Source organism: Coturnix japonica, chromosome 2, assembly GCF_054131305.1.
Source record: "Coturnix japonica strain WE chromosome 2, WE-NBRP24, whole genome shotgun sequence".
NCBI classification, from domain to species: domain Eukaryota; kingdom Metazoa; phylum Chordata; class Aves; order Galliformes; family Phasianidae; genus Coturnix; species Coturnix japonica.
Window position 1 is genome coordinate 85,430,832 of NC_140664.1, and position 16,547 is coordinate 85,447,378.

The 16,547-nt window shown below is 33.9% G+C and overlaps 1 protein-coding gene across 10 annotated transcripts in view; it reads left to right on the top strand.

Annotated features, from left to right (window-relative positions):
* DNAH5 (dynein axonemal heavy chain 5) overlaps positions 1–16,547 on the top strand; it is a 113,583-nt gene that overhangs the window by 75,116 nt on the left and 21,920 nt on the right. For 8 of the 10 annotated variants that reach the window (XR_014942820.1, XM_085537852.1, XM_032442468.2 and 5 more), the window contains 12 exons: positions 2,396–2,565; positions 4,993–5,123; positions 6,262–6,415; positions 6,991–7,258; positions 8,178–8,409; positions 9,904–10,018; positions 10,307–10,483; positions 11,344–11,547; positions 12,947–13,126; positions 13,926–14,063; positions 14,645–14,780; positions 15,677–15,993. Coding sequence is in view for 8 of the 10 variants with exons in the window: in XM_085537852.1 (XP_085393978.1) it covers positions 2,396–2,565; positions 4,993–5,123; positions 6,262–6,415; positions 6,991–7,258; positions 8,178–8,409; positions 9,904–10,018; positions 10,307–10,483; positions 11,344–11,547; positions 12,947–13,126; positions 13,926–14,063; positions 14,645–14,780; positions 15,677–15,993 (2,222 nt within the window). In the remaining 2 variants the exon portion in view is untranslated. Of the gene's footprint in view, positions 1–2,395; positions 2,566–4,992; positions 5,124–6,261; positions 6,416–6,990; positions 7,259–8,177; positions 8,410–9,903; positions 10,019–10,306; positions 10,484–11,343; positions 11,548–12,946; positions 13,127–13,925; positions 14,064–14,644; positions 14,781–15,676; positions 15,994–16,547 lie in introns of those variants that run through there. The other 2 variants (XR_014942821.1, XM_085537856.1) reach the window with 2 other exon arrangements.

Below are 16,547 nucleotides of genomic sequence, written 5' to 3' on the forward strand. Positions count from 1 at the left end.
GTATTTTAACTCCACGTTTATATCCAGAGAATCTGTGTAGAAGGGTCTTGTTTCCATTTCCATCAAGGTGCATAAAAGTGGCAAATAACAAATACGAATTTCTTATTCTGAAATGGTGAAAGAAGTGTTGCACGAGTAATTTAAGTTGGGTTGCAGCACTAGATAAAACCTAGCACTCTAGCTAAAACAGAGATCTGATGTATGAATAGTGACTTTGAGCTTACCCAGTACTTTTTAGAAAGTACACAATATATTAGTTTGTAATGAATTAGTATTATTTCAAAATTCCTGGAATACTAGTAAAACTTCTTGGATTATCCATCTGGATTATAACAATATTCCTGTTTATTGTTTTTAAATAAAAATTGTGCTGCAGACCCAGCTAGCTAAATAACCCGGGAGTATTTCTCAGTAGATAAAAAAGAACAGAAAACAGATTTTTGGTAAATTTGGTGAAAGTCATTATTAAACTGTTGGATGATTCAATTATCTGTTCATGTCATTGTATTTATGGGTAGTGGAAGCAATGAAAGATTGGCATAGCTGGTTAAAGGACACTTAAATCTCTGCTTGGATAATTAAAGTTGAAAGGAGTGACAAAAGTAGAGCAAAGGATAGGAAATCTTTCAGTTAAAAAATCAAATGCAAATAGAAATCAGTCTGGTGTGAGAAGGTAGCCAAATACATTTTTAAATTACATGGAAACTGAGAATATAGAAAGGACTGAAATGTAAGTCAGAATACATACTGAGAGACTGAGGAGTGACTTTTAATGTGGAAATTTAAACTAGAAAGCATTACATTAATCTGAAAAATGAATGTGAATAGTAGCATGTATTTCACAGACTAACTTTTGTTACAAAGTAGAAGGCCTCTGTTTAGAAAGGGTATGTTTTGTTTTCAGTATGTTTGGCAGTCTTGAGAGCCTCTTCCTGTTTTAGCTTTATGAGATAAGCATAAAAGTGGTAATTTTGTTTTAATTGTCCCTGTAATGGAATTTAGTATTGCTCATTATGATGAAATATAACAGCCAGAAGAGGGTTTCTGAGCTCTTAAATGCATAGAGCTCAGAATGCATCTAACATCAATTTTGAATAATGTTGTGCTCAGGCTAGCGATAAGTTGATAGACATGCCCTGTATGTGTTTGGTTTTTAATGTATTAGTGCCTGAGAGACCTGAAATGAAGTAATCCAAACATCATAATCCAACAACATAATTCAAACCATAGCTGCACAAAAATTGTCAGAGGTGCTAGAATTCTACCACCCTCAAGCTGTTCAAACGTGTTAGTTTCACAAGTTTTGATATAGCAGTGTAGTAGTTGTAATTCTGAGAGCTAGAGAGGAGTTTAAAACAATGTATTTCCATTGATGCTTCCGTAAATAATTTAAATGTCTGCCCTTTCTTAGGCTTGGTACTTGATCACACTGTCTTTTTTCATTAATATTAAAACTGAAGGAACAGGATTAAACTTGCATCATTCTCTTAAATGGTTCAAAAATGTAAAAACAGCAGTATTGTTTAACACCTTGTAGTATTCCTTATTAGTTTCTTACCAATATCTGAATAAGTTGTTTAAATGTCTAATTCAACTTTTAAGAAACTTATTTACATCTGGATTATTCGATATTCAAATATTCAGATGCTGAAAAGCTATCTAGACATGGTCCTGAGCTCTAAGTGGCCCTAACTGAGCTAGGTTTTTGACCAGATTGCCTCCGAAGTCACTTCCAAACTCAGTCATTCTGTGATCCTATTGTTCCTATCCTGGAACAGTTTTGACTAAGGCAAGGCAGGTCTCCTTTAGGCATGACTGACACCTGTGAGTGGAAATGTGAGACTGCAGCACAGTTTCCTCCTTTTCTCCGGACTGGGAAGTTTTGTAAGTGTTTAGGTTTTCAGATCCCTTGCTGAAGCAAATATATACCTTTTCACAGTGAGTATACTTTGTGAGTGTAAATGATTTAGTTTATTAGTAAGTTTTTTTTTGTTTTTTTTTTTTAAACCACTGAAATGTTTTGATCAGCTTAGAATATTTTTCTTTATAAAAAAAAATATTTGCAATTTTTAGCTACAATATTTATTTACCTTTATTCTCTGCTGCTACTGTTGCTTCTAGCATCTACGTTATTTTTAAATTTTCACTATTCATGTTTTCGGAGGCAGAGAAAGAAGGACAGTTACTTTTTGCTGGTTTTTAAGAATTAAGTAGCTGAACTTTATTGTTCTGTATAGGAAAGTATAGGCAGCACTGTCATATGTATATCTAATGTGAAATATTATGTATTATAAACCTAGTTTTGAATGCGCAGAGACTTTCAGTTAACTTCCCTTACTTGTCCCTACTCAGTCATTTAAACTGCTGAAGTTTCATTGCATGCTTTTTGCTCTAGGTGAAAAATCAGAAGTTGATTTAAGGATTTCCAAAATTTATGAGCCAGTTTACTGCTTTCATCAGCTACGGAATCGTTTAAATATGTTTTTACAAACATATAATGAGAATGTCCGTGGCACTGGAATGGACATGGTTTTCTTTGAGGATGCTATGATTCACTTAGTAAAGGTACAATCTTGATTTGAAATTTATTATTGCAGTTGCTGTTTTTCACTTGTCCTCAGCACATATGAATTTGATTGTGTTTCAAAATGAATGAAGGTATGCACAAATCAAGGTACATTACTTCTATGATTGAAGTAGGTTATTTTTTGCTATTTTGTCTTTCACCTTCTGACCAAGTATTAAAAACTCAGCTCTTCTTCAGATGGATTTTTTATCTGTCTTTTATGTCTAGTGAGATTATGTTCTGAAGTATTCTAACTCATTCTCAACATTTCTTATTAATTCTCCTAAGATCCAATCCTTTCTTTGGAATGAGTGAAATAAAAATCAAGTTAGGACATAATTGGCTGCTGATAAAGGAATATGCACAGCAGAGTAGGAATAAATGTACTCCAAACTTCCTTTGTAGATCCCCACTATGCTCACTTCTTTTAAAATTCCTCTGAATATAGACTGAACTTTACCATAGTATTTTAGCACAGCTCCACTTGATAGGATTGTTCACATAGAATAGGCTTCTTACAAAAGAAGAGCAGGTTTTTCTTTTTCCTTATTTTTATTTATTTATTTATTTTAACTGAGAAAAACTACCATTTCTCAGTGGCAGAGTGAGATTTTTGGTATTTCTTATAAAAACTTAATAACTGAACATTAGTTGGGAGTCCTGTCAGTTCATCAGGTTGGACTTTTTGTTTTTAGATCTTACCTCCAAAATAGATGATGTTCTGCTCATAGATTCTTTATGTAGATTGTTAAATTATCATTGCACTTGCTCTTGCATTGCATTTCTGCTTTATTCCTATCTTTCTGTGGTTTTTGTTTTTTTTTTAACCTATCTTTTCTGTCTTAAAGAATCTCTTCTTTGGTTAGTAAGGTGATAACTGCTGGCAATATTATCTTAGCACTCTCTTGGATAAAATAATTAGATAGTGCTTTTCTTATCCCATATTCTTGAAAGCAATGTTTACAGCTTGCCAGCTCTGAGCTCTACACTTTAGTGAGACTTCAGACAGCCTCTAAGAGAAAGATGGATGAACACAGTTAAGGTAATGCCTATTCTGAGCTGATATGGCATCACTTAAATGAGTTAAGGTTGAATAATATCATGACCAGAGAACAAAGCTTTGGAATTTACAGTCTGTGTGCCTCTGCCAGGAAAAGAAGACATAATTGAAGTGATCAGTAGTATTCCAAAGGTAGTATTCAAACCTGTTTTTCTTTCTTGGATTAAATACTATCTATGCTTAGAAGCCTTTGTATTTGATTTTACTTTTTTCTTTTAAACATTAACCTATGAAAAAAAAGAAAAAAAGTATGTTGTGCTAAATAAATGACATATATGATTGAACACTGTGGGAAGGTTATGTGCCTATTTTTAATGTGAAAAAAAGTCAGTTACTGGAAATGCAAGTAAATATCTCAAACTGCTTGTTGGTGTGATGAGATTATAAGGGCACCAGAGAATCATTGGAGAATAGAGATCAGGAACCAGTGCTGTTCATCATTGCTTGTGCAGAGGAAACTGGCTGCTAATCATCTGGTTGGGTGCGGGCTCTGTGCTGTTCCAGAAATGAGCACAGACTGCTCTGTGCTGTAAATGTCTTCCCATTGCACTTGATGGGATGTGGAGCAAGGTCCTATCGTGAGCTAGTGGCACATTTTCTCAGCATAGGACAGTATCTTCTACCTATCTATAGATTTTCTAGTGGTTTTTGACTGTGGACAGTGGAACAGGTTCAGCATGCATTACACAGCACTGCAAATGCACTTGCTCTGAATTTCAGAGTGTTTGTTTACAGTGCACTGTCAAGAACCAAAGAGAAATGTGGAGTAGTCTATATCTACTACCTTTTTCTTTAAAAAAAAAAAACACAAAGTGGGAAAGAGAGGGGGATCTATCTGTGGAGTTTTCCACAGATAACAAATATTTATGCTGATAAGAATATTGATAATAAAGGCCGTATACTTACCTACTGAGGAGAGTGCAGTTCTTCCTGAATTTACTAGCTCTGGTATAACTTATCTATTTGGCTATGATGAAGAAGGTTAGAGTCTTACTGAAGTTGTCCAGGGGTTTTGTATGAGGGAAACTGTAATTTAATTCCCAATTTTAATAATCTTTCATTCTGTGGTAGCCTGTCACTTCTGAGGTTTTTTTGTGCTTCTTGGTAGTGTGAAATGCAGTTCTGTTGATAACTGAAAGTTTGTAGTGATGGAGTAGAGTGGTTACTATTGGAAGGTTTACAGAAAATATTTCAAAGTGAAAATTCTCATAGGGTATTTTAATAGTAGTATAGAATCTTTGAGTGCGAATTTAAAATTTTGGTTTGTTCTGCATTTCTAATATAATTTTCTTATTGCAGTAGCACTGGATTTTTGGGTCTGTAACTGTTGCACATTTTAACAATAAATGACTCCAATCTTATACAGATTTCTCGAGTGATTCGTACTCCTCGTGGAAATGCTCTTTTAGTTGGAGTCGGTGGCTCAGGAAAGCAGAGCTTGACAAGACTAGCATCATTTATAGCTGGCTATGATACATTCCAGATCATGTTAACTCGGTGAGTGTAAACTAAAATTTAAGCAACTAAGTACTTACTGAAGTTCTCCTATAACTAAATATGGGCTCTCAGTCAACATAGGGTGAGCACTATTGCCTTGCTCATGGTTGTCCAACCTTGCACCATCAGTAGCTGTCTAGATATAAGTAGCCACCAAATATGATGACAAAGGTTAAAGAAAATTGCTTTATTTTTTTTTACTGCTTCATACAAATCAGGAGATACAGTTACGTCTTTCAGTGGCACCAAATAAGCCATTTCTTCAGTATCATTGCATTTGTTGTCAGTGCCTCTAATGAAAATGACAAGTTGAGCTGTATCTGTAACATCAGTACTTTAATCTACTGCCAAAGCATAACGTTTAAAAATAGCAGCTTTAATCTTTTGATTTTTTTGTTTGTTTGTTTTGTTTTGTTTTTGATAATTTTTTCTGACTTCTACACTTCACCTATTTACAGTCTGGTGAGGCAGATTTTAGACAAATCCGGTTTGTTTGTTTGTTTGTTTGTTTTTGTTGTTGTTGTTTTTTAAATTATTTTTTTGAAATGATACACTTTTATCAGCTCTGCTATTTTGTCTTTATGAAGCATTCCTTGATATGCATCAGATTTGGTGAAATATTTCTGCTTATAATGTCCTTTAAAATTGTAATCTTTGAAAACTGACATGATTTCATTGCAAATTAAGCACTGTGCCATATTATTTGTCAGCACTGCACTGTGCCTTCCCCATGTCCTGTGTCTGGGAGGTGAGGGTCACATTGTGAACTGAGCTGGACTGCATGTGGATTGTGGGCTACAGGTTAGATGTGCCTGGCCTGAAGTGTAAAGTCGTGATAACCTTTCAGACTTTGATTTGATTGATTGATTGATTTTCAGTGATGAGTCTAAGCTTTTATCTTCTTTGGAGAAGTAAAATTTTTCATATGTTTCACTGACTGAGGAATACTGACAGTGTAAAGTTATCATTACATTGTCTCTTTATACAGTACCCTGCACTGTACTGTATGTATTTGTAGATGGTATCTATCCACAGTGTTCCAAGAAATTACTTCTTATTTAAGTTTTCTATTTATTTTTGCTTTACCTAGAAGTCTGTTTTAAAGGGAATGAACATTAATGCAATTCTTCTTCTGTAGATCATACAACACTTCAAACTTGATGGAAGATCTGAAGCTTCTGTACAGAACTTCAGGATTGCAGGGGAAGGGCATATGTTTTCTATTTACAGACAATGAGGTCAAAGATGAGTCTTTCTTGGAATACTTGAATAATGTTCTATCATCAGGAGAGGTAGGATACATTCTCATGATCTTTTAAATTGCCTTTTTAATTTTATAATCCTGAAGCAAAATAACTGAATCTATTTTAATGAATGTGCATCATCATACGTTCAGAGAAACTGTCTAAGTGTTGAGTTAAGTTAACCCTCCTAAGTGTTGATAAGCTGCCCAGGACATGATAACAATTAAAAAAAAAATAAAAAAATACAACTTAGGGAACATCACTGATGCTTAATAAAACTATATAAGATTAAAAATCTCATTAATTTGTCGTTAGTTTTTCAGAATGGGTTCAGAATGGGTTGCATGGCTTTTTTTGATTGCATATTTATTTTATTTTTATTTTCGTTTTATTTTTTCACATGGAAGAACAGATTTTACTTTTACAGCAAGTTAGATTTCAATGTGTTTAATGGAGCCACTTCAGAAAAAAAGTTCTCACTTTAAAAAGTGGGCTGGGTCCTAAGAACTTCTGTATCTGAAATGAGTGTTCCTGAAAGGCTATGTATTAAATCAATCATATGTTTATATATTCTCTTTTGGGTCATCTCTTATAGTGTGAAAAAACCTTCTCTTTTCTCAAAGGTGTCAAACTTATTTGCTCGTGATGAAATAGATGAAATCCTTAGTGACCTCACACCCACCTTCAAGAAGGAACATCCACGTAGACCTCCAACCATTGAGATTCTGTATGACTACTTCATGACTCGAGTTCGTCAGAACCTTCATGTAGTTCTTTGCTTTTCACCAGTAGGTGAAAAGTTCCGAAACAGGGCCTTAAAGTTCCCTGCTCTCATTTCTGGATGCACTATAGATTGGTTCAGCCGGTGGCCAAAGGATGCCTTAGTGGCTGGTAGGTGTAGGTTTTTTCTTTGCAGATTTAATCCTGAGATTCAGGATAATTAAGTTCTTTTAAATGCTTTGAATGCAAGCTAGTCTTGTTTTACCAGCAAAATTTACTTAGTTCAAAAATTAAACATAAATGCTTTCTTCTTGCTGTATTAAACAGCTGACATGTTTTTGACAGAAGAAAGGCTATGAAGAAGAAACATTCTCCTTAACAATGACTTAAAGCATTATTAAAGAAAGCAAAATACCACCAAAGAAAATTGATGACTATGCCTGTAATGAGACATACAGAGGGAGGCTGTTACCCAATTTATGGTAGCTAGGCACTTGGACAGGTTCATAGAGAAGTAGGTGCACGTTTGGGAGATTAAAGGGTACCATATCCTTGGCTATATGTATTTTACAGAGATGTATGTAATAATTAAGAATATGCAGGTGCAGGTTGATGAACACCGGGGTTTCAGAATCTATCTGAGCTTGACATTGTATCTTACTGATGCAATGTAAAAGCATTTCCCATGTCACAGCTGTCAGTAAATTAGTAATTCTTCTTTATGTTCAAAATTAAATTTTTAGAGGACAGTGATAAGATGAATCTCAGATTGCCAATAACTTCAGCATAAAGACTTTACTTCCAGAGGCATTCTCTGGAGCTATTATTTAAATAACAGTACTATCATTTAAATAACAAAATATTGGATGGAAAGGTGTTAAGTGTAGTTCTGTTTAAAGTTTAGGCATGTATTGAGTTAAATATTCATAAGTGGTGGAAAGATTAATTTCTTTTAGCAAATGAAGATTTAAGTTCGGTGAAACACTTCTGCTTGTCATGTTATGTAGTGTGTATATTGATTGCCTTGTTTATAGACTAAAAGTACTTACAGAACATTTACTTACATTTATGCTTTTCTTCTTTTTCAAAGTATCTGAACATTTCCTGTCCTCATACGATATGGACTGTACTGCTGAGACAAAGAAAGAAATTGTGCAGTGCATGGGCTCATTCCAGGATGGAGTGGCAGAGAAGTGTTCTGATTACTTTCAAAGATATAGACGTTCTACACATGTGACTCCCAAATCCTATCTGTCTTTTATTCAGGGTTATAAAATTACATATGAAGAAAAACGTGCAGAACTGCAGATATTTGCAAACAGGTATACTGCTCAGATTACTGCTGTCTTTTTGTTGTTTTCTCCCTCAGATAGATAAGTTGTCAAGTACTTATTTCAATGCCTGCCTGGTCTTGTTGCATAGCAAAAGTTTTCTTTTAAGTTTCCTAAAATAGTGTAAAAGTGTTACTTGAACAAATATTAGAGATGCTGTTGACACATAGCTTGAAGACTCAAGGTTAGTGATGCACTGAAGAACATGGTGGAAGGAGATGATTATAAATCATTAACATGTGTTTTTAATGAATAAAGGAAGACATTTGCATGTTATCATACAAATTCATGATAAAATTCAGTTTACCTGACAACAATTTCTGTTTTCCTGCTGAACAGTTATATTTTTCTGATATGAACAGGTAAAAAGAACCTTGGCATTTTTATTTTTGTCATCACATAGTGTAACTTAGATTGTTTAACCTTTGCTTATGGATTTTTAAGTGTTTTTGATATATTAATTCTTCTTTTCAAACACTTCATCAAACTACAGTCTGTTTGCAGATTTAATGTTCTGTGAGAAATACTCACACAGAATGTGAAATTCTAAGTGTATCAGTTGGCATCACCCTTATGAAAACTTATCTTCTTGATTGTGAAGGACCAGCACAAAATTTTAAAAATCTTTAAGAAATACTCAGTCTAACTTGTTTCACTTTGAAACACTCTTTGGCTTCAAAGTCAAATTGAATTAGTAATCTTCATGGTATCAGTGAAGACTCATAAAACTGGGAGACATCTGGCCCAGCCTTACACATTCTGAAGTTAAAATGTACCAGATATTCCATACTCTTCAATTGGTTTCATGTCACCTTAATTGCATGGACTGAAGGACTCCAGCATATGTTAGTCTTTATCTGTTAGGTATTTTTTTAACTTATTCCTTTCCTGCTTAGACTTTGTAGTTGCTACATTTGTAATTCTTTCTGCCTCTTCTGTTCCAAATGTGTGTTTTCCTAGCTTACAATTAAACTTGTTTGAAGAGCCTGTTTATGAGTACTTACGATTTTGATTATAAGTAAATAAATAAATAAATCAACTGTTGAAGGCATTTTAATGAGAGAAGTGTTATCCTAGTGCTATTTTCTTGCTAAACTCTCTTGCTTGGTCTTGATTTTGAAGTTTTGATTTCATTAACCTTTTGAATATCCTTGTCAAACAAGAAATAGTGATTTGAGAAATTTCAGGACATAAATGGAACCCATACATAGGATTTTAATGTGATAATAAAGGTATTCACTTTGAGTTAGAAGTGTGGAACATTTCATATGGGCTTTTTGAGAGAACTGTTTATTTACTTTCTTGATTCTGAAAACAACAGAAGTGTGTGTGGAAGTTTCTGAAGATTATTTATTTTTTCATTTGTTGTAAGACATCTTTTGGTATTAAATCCATCTGATTCATTCTAGTAATGAAATGATTTGGAAAGGAGAATGTAAATTACATGAGAAATTGTGTACTCTTCCTATTTTTATTTAACTGCAGAGTTAATACTGGGCTGGAAAAGTTGAAAGAGGCCTCTGAGTCAGTGGCTGCTCTAAGCAAAGAGCTGGAGATAAAAGAAAAGGAACTTCAGATTGCCAATGAAAAAGCTGACATGGTATGTACAGACATTAAAGTATATTGTACTTTTTTTTTTTTTTTTTAATTTTTATCTATCTATCTATCTATCTATCTAAGCTATTTATTTTGTGTAAAAGGACCTTAGGTTGTGGAAAAGAAGCGACGACAGAAGCAAGCTTAAAAAGTGACAGGAAAACCCATCTTTTTTTTTTTAAACTTTCTGGTTCTGGAAATTGAATTAAACACATCAAATGTTACAATGAAAATATAGATTCTTCCAGTGAGGTATTTTCTTTAGTATGCTGATTGTGAATTTTCTCATTAGGTATTGAAGGAAGTTACAGTAAAAGCACAGGCTGCTGAAAAGGTGAAGGCTGAAGTTCAGAAAGTGAAAGACAAAGCCCAAGTTATTGTGGACAGCATCTCAGTTGATAAAGCCATTGCTGAAGAAAAGTTAGAAGCTGCTAAACCTGCTTTGGCGGAGGCAGAAGCAGCCTTACAGGTTGGTACTAAAACCTTGGACTGAGTATAAAATTTTCTCCTCCTAAGAAGGTGTGCTTTTTTGAAAACATGTAAGGTTTCAGATGTTCTGTGTAACTCCTTGATGGGAAGAAGATGTATGCAAATAGATATATTTATCTTGGGGTTGTTTAGATTTGGTTTGTTTCTCTTTTCCCACTCAAATGCCAAACCCAAAATGGGCAATCAGTTGTTCAGCAAATTACAAATTTTAGTTTTCAATTGAAATTCTGGTTGATATATATTGTACTGCTGGTTGATAATCTGCCAGTAACTGAGTGCACAGGTAATGGTGTTAGATTTGCACCCTTGACTGACTGCCATATTAAATATGACACAGGTTTCATACATTATTATGATTTATTTAATTTTCTCAAGGACTTATTTCTACATCAGGAACTTCTCTAGAATAATTAAGCACAGGATGCAATGATATATATGTATGTGGCCTCACTGGTTCCCTTCCTTCAACGTCATTTAACAATTAGCAACAGAATACATCTTTCTTTCTAGACTGAGTTTCTTGTGAATAAGTTTACATTAAAATACAAAAATAAGATAAAATTTCAGAATATTGCTGTCTTGCTAGGATGGAGTCATTTTAAGAATTTAGGTGTTGCTATGAGATGGCTGAGCTGCTGTTTCTTAGCAGTTGCTATGAGAAAGTAATCAAATTATAGAAATTATAGTTGAAGGGTATGTACAGATTCATGCCTCTGAGAGATAAAATTATTTTAAATCAGAAAGTTTCTTCTTCTGAAGTGCATTAATGCTGTTGGTGATCTTTTTCTTATTTAATAAATAATAACAGTATTTGCTTTGTCTTTTGTTTTAATTTTGTAGACAATAAAGCCTGCAGATATTGCCACGGTCCGAACACTTGGTCGACCTCCTCACCTTATTATGCGTATCATGGACTGTGTGTTACTGCTTTTCCAACGAAAACTGAACAGTGTAAAAATTGATCAGGAGAAGAGCTGTACCACCCCATCATGGCAGGAATCTTTGAAACTGATGACAGCAGGGAACTTTTTACAGAACCTACAGGTATTTGTGTAACCTGTTTATTATTATTTTAACCTAAGAAAATAGGGAAAAGTATTTCCTTTTGTGTTTCTAGGAGAATGACTGTGCATGGGAAATCAGGTACACGAGAGATCTGAAATGTCAAGGGCTTGAATGTATGATATAATGAAATAAACTCAAATCATGAGTCAGTTATAGGTTTTTGTAAGTAAGGAAATGAAATTAACTTCAATGACAAATGGCTCAAAGCTTTCAGCATTTGAACAGTTATTATTTACATGTTTGCTTAAAGCTAATTGGAAAATCTATTTTTTCCCTCTAACTTTTGAGCATTGTAACTTGTTTAGTGGCATAAAAAATATAAGTGATAGGATGGATAAAATCAGAAGTTTTTTATATTAGGGATTTTCAGCTTTATATCATGTCTGTGGAAATGGAATGAGTTTTTGGTGAATAAATCTATGCTACTTCATGTTTTAAACTACTAATATTAGTACTAATCTATTCTGAGAATTGCTTATATGTTATGCTGTACCACTGAACATAATAATCTGATTTCTGCATTTGGAGGAATTATGTTATCTGAAGTGTATATTTTGGTTAAAACATCCCTTCTAGATAGTAGAAATTTCTACATTTATAAGCACACTGAGTTTACTTAATATGTCTCTGGTACAGTGGGAAATCACAGATGAATGGTCTTGACCAACTTTGTATGGTTAGTAGTACTGTGGATGTTATTTGTATGATGTTCATGTTTCATCTACTCGTGAGAATTTTTATTTACTGAAAGTCTTCAGTGTCTTATTGTTTATGCACAGGGAACAGCTATTTTTCATTTTTGATGGTATACTTTTATTATACTTTGTAAATAAGTCTTTGAAGATAGATAATTGAATTGAACATTTGGTGATCAAAATAAATTTCTAGTACAAAGTTAGAAGCTATGGGGATGAAAAGAGATAAGGCATTATTTTGAAAAGATAAGCTGCCAAAACAATTAAAATTGAAACACATTGTACTAATGCGATAAGGTAATTTACAGGGAAGATAGCTGGCTACTTTTTGAAAGGACTATCTCATAGAATGTGTGTCCATTAATCCTCTCTTTTAGAAGATTTTTAGCTATTCAGTATTAAGGGAAATCGAATTTCAAACAGAATCTTAGTGATATTTTATACTTGACTGCCTGTTGTGTAACGTCAACAGGTAAGATAAAGATGATCGGAAAGAAAGGCAAACTTCTTCAATTTTATAAGAAAAAAAACAGAGTAGAATGTATTTGGCAGTCCAGATATGCACGAGACAGACAATTTCATATTAGCTGTTTTTAATTAGCATTGCATTGTTTTGTTTGCACTAAAATTAATATTTGCATAGTTTACTTGTATTATTTGTATATTACATTATTTTATTTTAGCAATTTCCAAAGGACACAATTAATGAAGAAGTGGTAGAGCTTTTGAGCCCTTATTTTGAAATGGTGGACTACAACATTGAGACAGCTAAGAGAGTATGTGGGAATATTGCTGGGCTTTGTTCATGGACCAAAGCTATGGCTGTATTTTTTTCCATCAACAAAGAAGTATTACCTTTAAAGGTAACTGTTAATCAGAGTGACATATACGTATACTTTTGCTCCTTCTCCTTCCTACCCGAGTGCAGCTGAGGATTTCACCTGCTGGAAACATCAGTTGTCTTATTCCAATTACTGCACACCTCTATAGGAATTTATTATGTTGAAAATATTAACCCTACAGTGAAATATGCATCAAATGTACTACTCCTTGTAGGCTGTAAAGATCATTAAATAGATTATGCTGTTTTATGCCTCTGAAGTAGCCATCCAGTATAATTCACAGTTGCAATTGCTTTATCTTAAGTAAGAAAAACCTCAAGATCTAAATAGACTGTACAGAGACTTTATTCATCAGCGTTAGGGAAAAACAGGCCTGAATAGTCATTAGAAGGTAAGAACGAAAGTCAGGAAGAACCTGGTCAGGCATGATTTTGATATGCAGTAGCTGTAATGGGAGTTACCTAGAGGAAGAATTGTTGCTAGCAGTAGTCTCTTTCAGTAGACTAAGTATAAACTTTTGGTGATGCTGGTTTTTCTAAAGGCCAGTTCAGACCAAGTTTTGTGTCAGATGGGACAGGGCTGGTTTGTCCTGAAATTTTTTAATTGATTTTTCTACTTTACATGAGAGCAACTAATTACAGCTCCCTGTAAGGAGTTAGTTTATTGCAGAAATTAAATAAAATAAAAGTTTTTAAGGAATCATGAAATCTCTATTTATTTTCAAATACAGTGCAGTGAAGCTCTCTTTGACATACATTATAGCAAATGCTTTGAGATGTTGTATGTGAGAATGTACTTATTTTACTTATTTGCTTCACAGGCTAATTTAGCAATCCAGGAGAACCGCCTAACCACTGCTATGTTGGATCTGCAGAATGCTCAAGAAGAACTGAGTGCAAAGCAAGAAGAATTAGATATTGTACAGGCAGAGTATGAAAAAGCCATGAGAGAAAAACAGGTGAACATATCCTTGTAGAAAAGACACTGTTACAGATGGCTGCCACCCTTGCTTTGAGAGATATACGTTTTCTCTCATAACTCTTCATTATTCCTTGGAAAAAGCATTGATAGACAGTGGAAAAGAGTGGTTGGATACTTCCTCTCTGGATCCCTCTCTCTCTTCCTCCTCTCTCTCCCACTCCTTCAAAAAGTATTTTATTTGTGCTATTTTGGTGTCCAGTACTATAACATCAAATTTCATTAATATATGATATCAACACATAATATATTTGAACCGCTGAGCAGATTTTCCCATAACTAATAGGTAACAGGCTTAATCACCTGTGCTTGTATATATGTGCCAACATGAAAGTTTGAGAAGAAACACTAAAAGGTTGAACCTTATTTATGGCAGGTGTTCCTTGTATGTTCTAATGATCTTTTTTTCCTCTTACTTTCCCTCCAAATCTGTAAAGTGATACTATATAACTGAAAATAAATTTTTGCACTGTTGTACTGGTTTCATTAGATGTAGAGATTTTTCCATCCTATCAGATACATAGCTGTAAACTGTATTTCTTGTTTCATGGTTTTATATAGGCTTTGCTTGAAGATGCTGATCGTTGCCGGCATAAAATGCAAACAGCTTCAAGTCTAATAAGTGGCTTAGCAGGTGAAAAAGAGAGATGGACGAAACAGAGTAAGGAATTTGCCTTGCAAACCAAGAGGCTAGTGGGTAAGCATTTGTCCATGCTTGTCCATCTTGGAAGAAAATTAGTTGATTTAATTGTAATGTGTAGTGAAACTAAAAACATTTGAAATTTTGAATGTTTCCTTTGTGGTTCAAGTTTCTCACTGCTAAAATTGAAGCAATCATTATTAATTTTTCTTTTTAAACACAGCTAGAAGTCTGCAATCAGGCTGAAGTCTATGTTTAAATAAACCCTACAATATGATGCTCTTTTTATGCTGTGCAGAAGATGCTACTTGCATAAGATGCAGTACATACTTGTGACACTGATATTTTTACTTGACTGATGTTTGTAGTCAGTAGTCCATAGAATGATGTGTTAGAAAGTACCAGTAAAATTTGTATAACAGAATATACATGGAGGAAATGAACACTAATATTCTATATCTAGATGTCAGCAACCTGAAATACAGTTAGTAATGTTCATGAAACTTTTATTTCATAGAAGTAATTTTTAATTTTATTTATTGGAAATGCAATAGCAATGGAGTTGCTGGAGCGAGTTTTACTGTCTGTTTTGGGTATGAGGCTGTCCCAGCAATTCCCTGCTATCAAAACCTTGCCACGTAAAACCAACATATATATATGTAGTATTAACATATTCTTCTCTTGATTCCTAGAGTTGCACTGAAAAGGTAATGTAAATATGTTAACAAGTGAAATGCATGATTGCTTTACTACATAATGATCCTGGGGAAAGAAGTTCACTTGTCATCTGCATGGGCCAAAGTACATTCTTCCACTTATTATCAAAAACATTAAAAACTTGAAAAGGAAGAGTCTCCATCATGAATAGAATTTAAAAATTTAGATTAATTTTTTCTTTTTCTTCATTTATTTTCCTTTCCCTTTTCTTTTTGTTTCACTTCCTTTTTTTTCAGGAGATGTGCTGTTGGCTACAGCATTTCTATCCTACTCTGGTCCTTTTAATGAAGAGTTCCGCAATCTGCTATTAAATGACTGGCAAAAGGAAATGAAAGCCCGAAAAATTCCCTTTGGTAACAACCTGAACCTCATAGAAATGTTGACTGATGCTGCTACTATTAGTGAATGGAGCCTGCAAGGGTTACCAAATGATGACTTATCCATACAGAATGGAATCATTGCCACTAAGGCATCTCGTTATCCTTTATTAATTGATCCACAGGCACAGGGTAAAACTTGGCTTAAGAACAAGGAAGGCAAAAATGAACTTCAGGTAATAGGAATGTTTGTGATTTCATAGCTTCTAGAAACTCTCAGCTGACAAAAAGTGGCAAATCTGTGATTTAAATAATAATTAAAAGCAGTTTTTTTTTGAGAAAGGACATCTTGGGATATATTTTGGTAGACTAATGACTTGGCTAAATATGAAAGCATATATGTGGAAACTTAATAATACAAGTTGCTCTGTTGGTGTAATGAATTCATTTTTATTATGAACTACTGGAAAACAAGCTGGATAGATAATGTCTGGTAAGGGCTCAAGCACAGTTCCAGAATACTAAAAACATGAGAAAAAAAAATGATTAGTGCAAGTTCAAATGAATGTTTTAAAATGGGAATGCAAAGCATGGTATTGTTATCTTTTTGTAATCAGAAACTATTGATAATTTGTTCTCTCTTAGCATGGATGTCTAATCCATGCAAAATGTTCTGCAAATGTAGTGAATACAGTGTTACCCCAGCATATAGTTTGAGGCAAGATGCGCCAAATCAAACGGGAAAGTACAAGGAAGAAAATCCTTGTTTGCTGCAATCAATTTTTATAAA